At 30.8% G+C, this 12,859-nt stretch overlaps 1 protein-coding gene across 3 annotated transcripts in view; it reads left to right on the top strand.

The window, feature by feature from the left end:
* Positions 1-12,859, top strand: part of NECTIN3 (nectin cell adhesion molecule 3) — a 135,271-nt gene that overhangs the window by 58,456 nt on the left and 63,956 nt on the right. For 2 of the 3 annotated variants that reach the window (XM_035000208.1, XM_035000207.1), the window contains exon 5: positions 879-1,030. In XM_035000208.1, the coding sequence (XP_034856099.1) occupies positions 879-1,030 (152 nt within the window). Of the gene's footprint in view, positions 1-878; positions 1,031-7,238; positions 10,551-12,859 lie in introns of those variants that run through there. The other variant, XM_035000206.1, reaches the window with a different exon arrangement.

The following is a 12,859-nucleotide window of genomic DNA, read 5'->3' as shown; positions in this document are numbered from 1 at the left end:
CTTTAAAAATAATTTCAAAATAAATGCCTCTTGGTGTGTTTTTTGGTACCCTAAGGTTGGCAGTATGATGCATAACAGTATACTTAGTTCCATTGCAATGAATGGCTTTAGAGTTGTCATAGTGGGATTTTATTCCTATTGTGGTTTATAGTAATGCATACACTAGACCTCTTAGCCAAATTAGTATAGACACCATTTTTAAAAATTGTTAATTGGTGCAGAATGGCACGTTGGTTTTTACCGTCACAGATGCCCACTTTACAAATGAGATTATTTTATAAGAAGACCCTTTTTGATGCTTTAGAAACTGTCTTTGAATGGGGCACAGTATAGATTTGCTCAGTATGAATTGAATATGTTAAATATTTAATATGTTACATAAAAATATTTAAATATGTTATGGAAGGTGCTAAAACATTATCATGTACTTAAGTGGCTTTTATCTTAAATTTCTTAAGAAATTTGTAGATATATCATGAATAGATCTATTCACTGAGAGTTATTTTTTTAATTCTTTTGATACTGTAGGTCTTCAAATAATATATTTTTCTAGTTTTCCAGTTTTCTGAATATAATTCTTTAAAATCACCTAATTTTTTTTCTTTCCTTCCCTCCCATTCTAATATGCTGGCCTTCTTGCCCTTATGTCAATTGCTATTTTGAAAAAATGGGTATTCTTAATGGATTTTATCAATTACTTCATTCTTACTGAAATAAAAATTCATATCTTACATATTTCCATTTCATAGTGAATTCTACCTAAGGAATGCCAGTTCTTGAATCACTAACATCTCAAAAGTATAATATTTTATTTAAATAGCTATCAATGAATAAAGTCTGAAGCTGCTTAAAATAATTTCATGCTTTTTAAAATCTAGGTTGGATGGACAGTGGCCTGATGGTTTATTGGCTTCAGACAATACTCTTCATTTTGTCCATCCCTTGACTTTCAATTATTCTGGTGTTTATGTCTGTAAAGTGACCAATTCCCTTGGTCAAAGAAGTGATCAAAAGGTCATCTACATTTCAGGTAAGTTACTATCTACTCGCAAAATGAGTTACTTAAATTATTCCTATAACAACAGTCATAATAACACTGTGTTCTAGTTGGTAATTTATATTTGCTAATATACAGATTCCTCACTGTGAGGTTTTCCAAATAATCAAAATGAAATATAATAAAGTAACCCTACCTGAACCACATATGTAAAGTGGTGTTACTTTACTTGAAGAAATGTCAAAATGTCTATGCAGCAAGCTTATATACATTTTATTTAAGATCTTTGCTTATAGTTAATTTTTCAGTTACAAAGTATTAAGTATTCCTTTTATAGGTAGTGTGTACTTTTCTAGGTTCTCTCATTTTTACACCCGAGAGCAAACACTGGGTTTGTTTGTGTGTTTTTTTGGTGGCTACTCGTGACACAGGTGTCTCATAAATAAAATGGGATATTGACTTTGATGACCTGGGTTATTAAATAACATAGTTTGTCACTCGATATGGAACTATATCATATTGAGTTACTGAGAGTGAAGTAGGAATGCTACTGAAAATGTTCTAATGAAATAAAATTTAAGATGTTTCTTATTGTCAGTCCTTAAGCCACTAAGAACTTACCATTAGTTTTGCTATGAGTGTTTTATTAATTTGAGTATATAAATTCGGTACTCACAAAATACATTTAGAGCTAAAAATATATTTTTCGTGGGTGTGGCTATAAATAACAAATTATCAATGTAATGCTCATTTATAAAAACTATATAAAATATTTTGAGCATCTACTTACTGACTACAAGAATATAGCAATCTTCATGTCTAAACAATGGAAAATTAAAGGAAAAAGGAAGAGAACCTTGAGAAAAGCAGGTTTGTATGGCAATTATGTAATTATGTAAAACTGAATAGTTAGATTTTTAGAGAAATTTTAAGCTTGCTTTCATGTTATATTCTTTGTATGATCACTCAATCTAAGAACAGTCCCCCATATTATGTTCTCATGGCATTTCCCACAATTTGTAGTTGTATACTTACTTGTGTACTTTTTATCCATCCTCATATTTAAGCAATTTATGTTTGCTTCATTTACCGTTGAATACTCAGTACTTACTTAGTGCCTGGCACATGATAGGGATGATGCAAATATATTTTTGCATGAATCTCACAAGAAGCTTAGAGCTGTGTACATCCCTAGCCAGCCCTTTCTCCAGTAGCAGTGCTTTGGTGGAAATCAGAATGAGATTAAATATTAGTCTATTAGTCTCCCTTTCTTCCCTTAAATGTCTCTCCCTTTCCTTTTCCCTTACTTCTTGGATCTTAAAGCCACAGGGAATGTATATTTAGAATGTAGTTACCTAAGGATGCTTACTTTTTGTTTCTGTTGTACAAAATTTGGTGTGGGATATTACTTGTAAATCTCAGGCTCAATGTATTATTATGTAATCATTTAAATATCAAGGCTCAATTTGGGCATTCTTATATATACTGATTCTGTTGATGATATCCTAAATTTATTATATCTTTTGGCATTCTGGATCCTTTTCCGAGTACTTTCGACTTATGTGTCCAACTGCCTATTAAAATCACTAACTCTGTGTAGAGGTATAATAAGCATTTATGGGTTAACATTCAAAACCGAGGTCCTGATTTTTCTTCTGCCCCTTGCCACCATACCTCTTCCTCCAACAGTTTCCCTCCTTTCCGTCATTGGTAACTCCATCCTTATATTTGCTCAGGGTTTAATCCCTGATGCTTATTCTTGATTTCAGTTGTTCTCTCATAACCCATCCAATCCATCAATAAATCCATGGCAGCTCTTCCATTACTTTATATGTAGAACCTTACTATTTTTCCACTTCTGCTGTGAGTATTCTGACCCAAGCCATCAGCAACCCTTACTTCATTATTAAAAGAGCCATTTAATCTTCCTACTTTTAATTTATCCTCAAAAGAGCAGCCAGAATGATCCTTGTAAAGGGCATGTCAGATCAGGTCACTTCTTTCCTGCAGACCTTTCACGAACTTCTCATTTGACCCACAATGAAAACCAATTCTTGCAACGACTTACAAGGGTCTATACATGCTCTGGTCCTAGATGACCTCATCTCTTATTATATCCCTTGCTCACTTGGCCTTGTTGCTGGCTTCCTTGCTGTTCTTTGAACATAACAGGAACATTGCTACCTCAGAGTCCTTGACTTGCTGTTTCTCCAGCTGGAAAGCTCTTCAGGTATCCTTATAGCTCTTTCCCTCACTTCCTTTAGGTCTTTGCTCAAGTTTCACTTTCATGACTATAATTAAAATTGAAAATTGAGACTTCTCTTTTCTAATCCCTTTACTCCTGTCTCCTTTTCTGCCTTATTTTTCTTTACAGTATTTATTGCCACACACCATCTACATGTTTTATTTATATGCTTTTCTGTTTATACTTCTACTAGAACATAAGTCCTTTCATCTGCTTTAATCACTACTGTATTTCCACCATCTGCAGTAATGTTTGGCATGTGATAGGTGTTCAGTAAACTTTTCTTGCATGAATGAAAAAATTTGAGAAGAAAACAATCAGGAAAGAATTAAAAATCTAGAATGTGCTTTTATATAGCTTTATTTTCTTTGACAAGGGAAATAACGTAACACTGGTGATAAACTTCACGCATTGTTTGATCAACCTCTACTAAGTCCTAAAAGAGGAAATAAAATTTTGAGTAAATATGAAAAAATCAGTTAATTACCACTAAGTGATTCAGAAAGATAGCATTATATAAGATGATTTTCTTTAAGTAATCATTAGAATTAGACTTTACCTTTCTATCCAGCGTCTTTAATATTTAATACAGTACACTACATTGAGTTTAGTTATCACCCCTGAGAGCTTCTTGGAGGACATGAAATATCCTAGATATAATAACTGCCTTTCCAAAATGACTAGTAAATCCTAGTAGGCTTTTATCAGAACGAAAGGCTATAATTCACCCAGAGTAAACAATCAAGCTGTTGATCTTTTTTATTGTAAATTATATGTACCCTTTTTCCTGTAGAAAATTTTTTTTACCTCAGTATTAAAATTGATAAAAAAAAATTTAGGAAATGATTTTTAAAAATATTTCTAAAGTGAATGCATCTTATGACTGGAGACTAAAAGATCTACTCAGAACAGAGTTAGCAACTCTGTTTGAGGAAAACTATAATTTTATTCTACATTTTTTCCACATTGGTAAGTGTAAGATTTGGACAAAAGGTGATTGATCCAAGATTACAATATTCAACTTCAATTACTAGTCATGGAGGTACAGTGAATCTTTGTCCATTACTAAATGACTGCTGCAAATTGTGATTTTTCTAGTTGTTCTTGGTGTGTTTTCCCCTGATATTTTGTACTTTTCTTTGAGAGTATAGGAACAAATTTTTATATATCATGTAAGTTCTCCCATGCCTAAAACTCAAAGTATATTCCTGTGCAAATCTTGAATTTTGAATCCTATTGATTTTAGGAATTAGGTGTAATATTTGGCATAAGAATCCACACTTAATTAGGAAACTATAAAATTCATAGGTTTTGGTTATGTAAATAATTCATATGAAGTCTAAAAGAAAAAATCAATTCATTTATTTTTTTAATATATTAGGCTAACATACACTTTATAGCTACAAAAGCCTTACTGGACTATTTGTTTTCCTGTTTGGCAGAACTCATTAATTTGAAAAAAAAAACAAAAAAAACCCACTTCATTTGGTTGTAGAGAACTCACAGTGTCTACTAGTTCATTACATTCGTTATATACTGATTTATTACACATTCTGCAAATAATATCAAAAAACAGTAAAGAAATAAGGAATGCTGTGGGAAAGGATTTTAAATTATGATAAGTAACTATTAGTGATTACAAAATAGTCCATTTGATTCCTTATGCAAATTCTAACTCTCAGTGTAATTATTTTGGAGTGGGGCAAGAATTCGGAAATGTGAATAAATATCTTGTGTGCATTGTCCTATATATGTGCATTCTTAAAATACAAAATAATTATTAACAATAGTCCCTCTTCCATGGAATCATATTAATAGTGAGGCTATGCTATCTTTATTTGGTTGAGGAGGAGATGGCAGGTTAAAAAATTTCTAAACCACTGACAAAATTGTATAAGATTTTAAAATAGGGACTTTTTTTTGTTTGGTTTGTTTTTGTTTTTGTTTTGTTGGTTACTCTTTTTTTTAGTTAGATTTTCTGAAAGTTAAATCTGAGTTAATTAGTGGCCATCCCTCTGTGTTTACATAAAGAACATTGCAAGTAGAAATAAAAAATACCAATGTGGTTTTTTTTTTTAAGGGATACTTGATAAAAATAATGAGTTCTGTATCTTATACTGGGTGAACGTTCAGGGGCATACACTGTTTTAAGAAAAATAGCATTCGATTAAGAGCTGTCAAAAAGTTTTAAAATCTTATGTGCACAAAAATGTGTGAATTACAAATAATTATTTAGGTGATTTGTACTTAACGTTTAAACATGCCAATGCCAGTTTATTGTAATTTTTTTCCTTTGGAAATCATTGTAAAGATAACATTTAATATTTAAAACTTTTCCATTAGTCCTACCACCTCAGAAAATACATGGGTTGTCTTACAGATGATATATTTTTATTTCTTTAGTATCCTGGTTCTCTGAAGTTGCATTCTATGATAGGCTTTACTACTTTTATACTAGAAATGATCCTACAATTCCACAATTTTTTCTAAGATGGAATTTGTTCAGCTAGTGAATAATATGTTCTTACAAATTAAAACCCTTCCCTGATTCTACATATAATATGATAACTAATATTCACTTCAAAGTACTTGGCAGGATTGCCTGTTATATTGGTTTAAATTCATAGGAAATTAGTTATACTGTACTTGTTAAATTTTATATTGTACTTGCTAAATTTTTACCACATTCTGTACATATGGCATTCCGTGATGAAACCTGTTTCAGTAAGTATTTTTCTTTAGCTTGTAATTTTAGAATAACTTACCCCATGTAGATTTAGCATTTTTCTAACAATCATTTTTTAAAAGCTCTATCAGTACCACTCATTTAAAAATTAATTATAGGAAATTACCATTCGGGTCATTTATTTTTATCAAAGAAGAAATTCAAGATTTTTTAACTCATCCTTTCTTCAACTCTAGAGTTTTGTGTAACATGACCTACAAATACCACTTAATTGATAATTAACCAATCTTTAATTTTTACTATTTATGTTTAGTTGCTTTTTAATATTAATGGCTATTTACTCTGTAATCTAATGGCAATACACAGGATCATCTGCATCTAATATTTAAGTATTATTAGAATGTTCTCTCTAAAATATTAGCTACTCTTTGAGACTCCATACTAAAGCAATGTGACACTAAATTTTGCAGATACAGTTGAAATTCTTCAACTTCCTAAATGTTCAGATATCTTACCCATGGGATATAGACATGGTGATGACATTTTTATAACACTTGGTAACATGTTTTTACTTTGTCTTTGTCTCTTAGTCTCATTTGATAATATAGCCCATTTGGCTAACACAGTTTAAACATACGCTTTTTATTTTAAATTACTAAATAATGGTATGTACTACATATGTCCTTTCTAAAAATTGAAGAGTTCTCTTTACTTAAGGAAAATATTTTTGAGAGAATTATTAAACCAACAGCTTATACTATGGCCACTTAACAAGAATCTATAGTTTTTCATTCTTTTAAAGATAAGTTCAGATCTTATAAAAATAAATGAAATTAGGTAAAGATGTATATTAAGAAAACATTAATTTTTTTTTTATTCTTTCATTTTATCTCTTTGTTCTTCTGGCTAAGAAAATATATATTTGGATTACTTAATCTTTTTGTCTGATAATTCTTAAGCCAGCTGTGTATAGGACACTTAAGTAATGCTCTTCATTAAAAAAAAGAAAAAAAAAAAAGTATTCCTTGAAGTACACAATACCATGCTTAAACTTGGAATAGAATAATTTAGGATTTACACCATAGGTAATTTTTCATTCCTTTTACTTCATTGGTAACTGGCTAAATGTCAGTTTTGTTATTTTTTAAAAATACATAATACCACTACATTCTGATCTTAAGAATGAAAAACTATTGTTACTATGAATATATATTCATTAACTGTGCTGTCTTTTCAACTTGCTGCTGAATCAGCCTGCATTGACATTCTTTGCCTTTCTGTGTCTTGTCTATCTTTACTGTTTCCATTAGATCCTCCTACTACTACCACCCTTCAGCCTACAGTTCAGTGGCAACCCTCAACAGCTGACATCGAGGATCTAGCAACAGAACCAAAAAAGTTGCCCTTCCCATTGTCAACTTTGGCAACAATTAAGGATGACACAATTGGCACAATCATTGCTAGTGTAGTGGGTGGGGCTCTCTTCATAGTACTTGTAAGTGTTTTGGCTGGAATATTCTGCTATAGGAGAAGACGGACGTTTCGTGGAGACTACTTTGCCAAGAACTACATTCCACCATCAGATATGCAAAAAGAATCACAAATAGATGTTCTTCAACAAGATGAGCTTGATTCCTACCCAGACAGTGTGAAAAAAGAAAATAAAAATCCAGTGAACAATCTAATACGGAAAGACTATTTAGAAGAGCCTGAAAAAATGCAGTGGAACAATGTAGAAAATCTCAGTAGGTTTGAAAGACCAATGGATTATTATGAAGATCTAAAAATGGGAATGAAGTTCGTCAGCGATGAACATTACGATGACAATGAAGATGACTTAGTTTCACACGTAGATGGTTCGGTAATTTCCAGGAGGGAGTGGTATGTTTAGCAACCACTAAATGTGACTTACCTATGTACAATGTTTCATTCATACTAGTTGATCATTTTCAGATTGTTCATACTTTTTCTTGAGGAAGAATAAGCTTTTTCAACTTGATTTTCAAGCTTACTTTTTATATTCTAATTTGACAAATGAAAATGTAAAATCTGGGTTCAATGTATCTGAGCTGCTTTACAATTTTTTTTTTCAATGCTGTACTACTGTCTCAAGATTTAAATTTTAATGCAGAGTACTTTATTGGTCTGAGGCACACAGGTAAGAAGAAATGTCAACATTAAATGTATGACTTTTTTGGTACAAAAATTAAAAAGAAAAAAAAAAGGAAACTACCTTGGCATTGTGTATTAAATGTTTACCTAAGACTATAATCTCAAGTATAATGTTTGTTAAACATATACCTCTCAAAATTTATCACCACTAAATGATACTGCATCAAAATTGACTATAAAACTAATTCAAGAAATGTTTATATATATTTTTAGTATACAAAAAAATATTCAGCCTGATGAAACACCCTTCCTTTTCAAACATTATTTTCTAAGTTTCTATACAAATGGAATCTTTACCTCTGCATTTTAATGAGCCTTGCCATAATTACTGTAGAGTGGCTTTTCAAAGATATTTTGTTGCACTAAAACTGTGGTAGTAAACTCAGTGAACATGATGTGTGGAAGAGCATAATTAGCTGGTCAGTATTTTTGTCCAAAATACATACAAGAGTTATAATAAAAACATGCCTTTTAAACATAATTATTACAATTTTTTTCATCTCTGGAGGACAGTTCTTAAATGTTGTATAAACATGGATTTTGGTATGTTAAGTGGCATAGTTTTGTTTGAATGCTTTATGTCCTAAATATAAGAATAATAATGAAAAGATGGTATGCAGTTAAATAAAGTTCAGAGAGGGCATTTCAGTATATGGAACAATGTGGGTAAACTAGCATTGGAGTACTGGTTTTCAGAAATGAGACATGTCAGCCAAGAAACTATACAAAAAATTTTTTAGCCCATCTTGTTTTAGTCATCTAATAGTGATGTTGTTCAAACGGGTAATATATAGAAAAATTAGAACAAACTTGTAAATTTGAGGTTTAATGAGAAAAGTCTGAATTATAGAACCAGTCGCTAACACTTGCTAATGGATATTGGCAAACCATCCTCCTTTTCCTCCTAAATGTATGTATTTGTTTCAAGGTTTTTGTTTTTCCAATTAAAACTGGAAACATCATAAGGTTTTATGTTTTGTTTTTGTTTTTTGCATAATTCATTAAGTATATTCTTTCCAGAAATCATGTATCTTTTGAAAAAGAAATGTTATCTAAATCTTCAAATGTGGATCTTCTTTGTGAGGTAATTAAATTGCTTCTACAGTAGAGTCCTATAAAATTGTAATAATGACAACTATTTTGAAGCCCGAAGAATATGTTTATTCTGTTGATGATTCATTTGAAAAAGGACTGTGTAGAATTGCCTTAGGTGTTTTGCCAGGGAATTGAAGTGGAAGTTAGTAGGAAAATCATAAATAAATTATTTTGTTAATAAAAAGGCAAAGTAGGTACTTTTTTTTTTACCCCCCAACCACCCAAATCCTGATGATTCTCATCAAATCTAAAGGAATGTTTTATAAGGCAAAGTTCTAACATGTTCATAGAATTTTGCAAGTAGTCAAGGCCTTATTCTAAACGATTATAACATAATTTCCTTTCTTTGAACTAGCAGTATTTTGTGGAAATTAGGAATCTATTTTATTTCTCTTCCCAAACATTCACACACTTAGTCTAAAACTATAATATATCAGCTAAGGATACAGGTAAGCTAACTGATACATTGTTAAGACTATCTGGCTTTAATATACTTAACCACTGATATACAAATATTAAGACTGTTTGATCCAAGTCATTGGAAGCAAAACTTTATTGGTAATACCCTGTGACTGAAGTAGACTTTATGTTTTAATTTAAATACCAGCACGGATATGGCCACAAGAAAGATGGATCTAAAATTCTTGCCATGGAAGATGTGAATTTGTGGCTTTTTGTTCACAATTTCATCTTTAGAGCAATGGTTTGAAATGCTACATGAATCTGAGCAGGATAATCACTGTATAAATCTCAACTTGAGTATTATTTGAAGGAAGTTAGCAATGTATTTTAAGAACTGCATTTCAAAAATATAAATACTTAGTGATTAAGACCTTCCTTTATATTGTGGCCATTATGTGTTTAGGGTGGGCTTTCTTGTTTTTGTTTGTTTTGTTTTGTTTTTTGATGGCAGAGGGGAGAGGTTGACATGGAAAACTACAAGTGAGTGAGACATTCTGTATCCTTAAACTAAATCATTTGGCAAACTAAAAGATTTCAAAATTGTAAGAATCTGATACTAGTTAAGACTTTTTGAAGCATTGCACTGCTGTTTATTAGAACTTTGTTTACTGTACATATAAACTTATTTGTGAACATGAATAATCATTAAGCATTTTTGTTAAATTAATTTTTTAATATCCGTGATATACACAGCTAATTGATAGGTACATATGAAAATCCTTTTCTTTTTCTGGAAAAGATGGCAGAATGTTTTATTTTGACCATGTTCATTTTTGTTTCTTTATTCTTTGAACTGACTTTTCATTTTTGTATTCACTTTAGGGTTTTCTTTCACACTGGTTAAAATATTTCAGTAATGCAGGGATGATGAATGCAACTTTTATTTTTTCCTGCCATTTTTATAAAAATATATTAAAACTTTAATAGGCTAGGGGTTAACTTTAAAAGTGACATTTGAGTAATACATTATAGTTGAAATATTTAGTATTTTACCATGTGCCTAAAAGGTTTCTATTTGATAAGTCTAACATTTAAAGAAACCATTAAGGTTTTTTTCAGTAGTAAGTATTGCTTCTGATAGCCATATATAGGAACGTTTATTAAAGATAACCCTAGCTAAATGTGTAGCAGAAGGGCTTGTAGGAAGTACAATGTATGAGTGCAAAAATTGAGATAAATATAACAATTTTATATGTGAAAACATCTGATTTGAGTTTAATTTTGTTTTTGATAAATACTAAAGGTATATGAATAAGAAGTTATGAATGTGTGGAGGTATGATCAGTGTAAAATATAAGAAAGGAAGAAATGGTACACATATTGAATTTTTAATTCTAATAGAGGAATGATATACAGATTTAATTGTTCTTTCTGTTTACTTGTTAATTGGAAATGTATCATCCCTAAGAATCTCCTTTTTCAAATTTTTGGTGTATTGGGTTTGGATTTAACTTTAATTTGTACTAGTGGTATTTTTTACCAAGTTATTTATCAGGTGGTAGCCCTAATAGCCATGCAACAAATCTTTAAATAAAAGTTTTTTAAAAATTCTTTAGAGGCATATTTCTATAACAAACGTATGTCTCTGTATTACCTTCTTTGTCCTCGTTATGTTATTTGATGGAGTGTGTGTGTGTGTGTGTTTTGTATGTATAACCTAGTTCTTATATTTTAATTAAGTTTTTATGGGAATTTGAAATCTATTTTATTTCTCTTACCAAATAAGACTCTATCAGGTTATGGATACAGTTAAATAAAGTTTGAGAGCATCTAAGTTTGTAGGTTAGCCATTATAGAATTTGCTTTTAATTGACCATTTAATTCCTATTTCCTATCTACACATTATGAATAACATTCTCCACAATCATGAATTATCTGTTTCTCTAGTCTTAGCAGTTAAAACAAATTTTGAATGTTTTTGCTGTTGTGAGTTTGACAAAAGTTAAATTATATATATTGGCTTTCATTTGGATGAACATATTTCACGAAATATTTTGTAAGTTGGCATTTAGTGTTTTTCACTTATAAACGTTGTAATGGCTTTCTTTATAAATGCCATTGTTTCTAATTGTAATTACCTCCATGTTTTCTATCTCTGATGTTTAAAATTATACTTGTTTTCCTAAACTTTAAATTATCTTAAAGCAAGCAGCAGTTTTTTTGTTTGTTTTTGTTTTTAAATAGCATACAGTTTGACTAGATTAAGCTTGGTTTCCCTCTTGTTATACCAATGGAAATTCATGCATGAAAGAATATCTGGAATCGTGTACATGGCATGTCACCTTTTCTATGTTCTAAAAAATGCTTTCTGTTTAATATTTGTTTTCTCCTATCCCAGTAAGCTGCAAGTTTTTTTGTTTTTGTTTGGTTTGGTTTGGAACCTATGTACTTTGAGTTGAGTAGTGATAGGTTTGCTTACAAAAGCTTTCACTGTATATATCCTTAGGGGTCATTTTCTTGAACCTTGATGATAGTTATTTTATCATGTTCATTTCAATTTATGAGGCTAAAACTTGATTCAATTTTGGGTTGTCCTAGTTCACTTACCTTTTCTGCTGTTCTGGCTGGATGCCATGGGTGAAGCAGAGTGAAAGTGAGTTTAGTAGGATAAGTTTATAATCTTAAAAACTTGAAAGAATAATTCAAGGCCCCATTTCCCTACATGTATAATATTTCTATAGAGATATGATATCTAATTTCACAGTTTCATTTATGAGAAATATCTCAGGAAGCACCTAGTCTTAAAGGGGCAGCGTGATCTAAAAGCCAGAGGTAACTAAATCTAGAAGGCTGGCCTCCCTTTAAAAAAAAAAACAAAAAACACTGTATTATGGGAAATTATGCAAAAGTAGGATAGAATAATGAAATGAACCTTCATGTACCTCCTTCAATTATTATCAATTCATGGTCAATCTTGTTCCATTTAAACTCTTACCCACATAATCCCTCCTGCCATTAATTCATCTATAAATGTATCAACACACAGCTCTGAAAGAGAAGGAACACTTAGGAAAAGTAACCACAAATTTATTATTACACAAAAAATTAATCTGCGGTTTTATTTAGTATCTGAATGTAATCCATATATTATATCTTTCAATCTATATGTTCTCTGTGAGGCACTCCCCTCCTCCCTTGATTTTTGCCTTGTAATTTATTTGTTGAGGAAATGGCTTCATGTGTGTCCTGCAGTTTCCTGGTT

This window comes from Mirounga leonina, unplaced genomic scaffold (genome assembly GCF_011800145.1).
Source record: "Mirounga leonina isolate KUSES-001 unplaced genomic scaffold, KU_Mleo_1.0 Mir_115, whole genome shotgun sequence".
Lineage (NCBI taxonomy): Eukaryota > Metazoa > Chordata > Mammalia > Carnivora > Phocidae > Mirounga > Mirounga leonina.
This window is presented reverse-complemented; position numbering and strand designations above follow the sequence as displayed.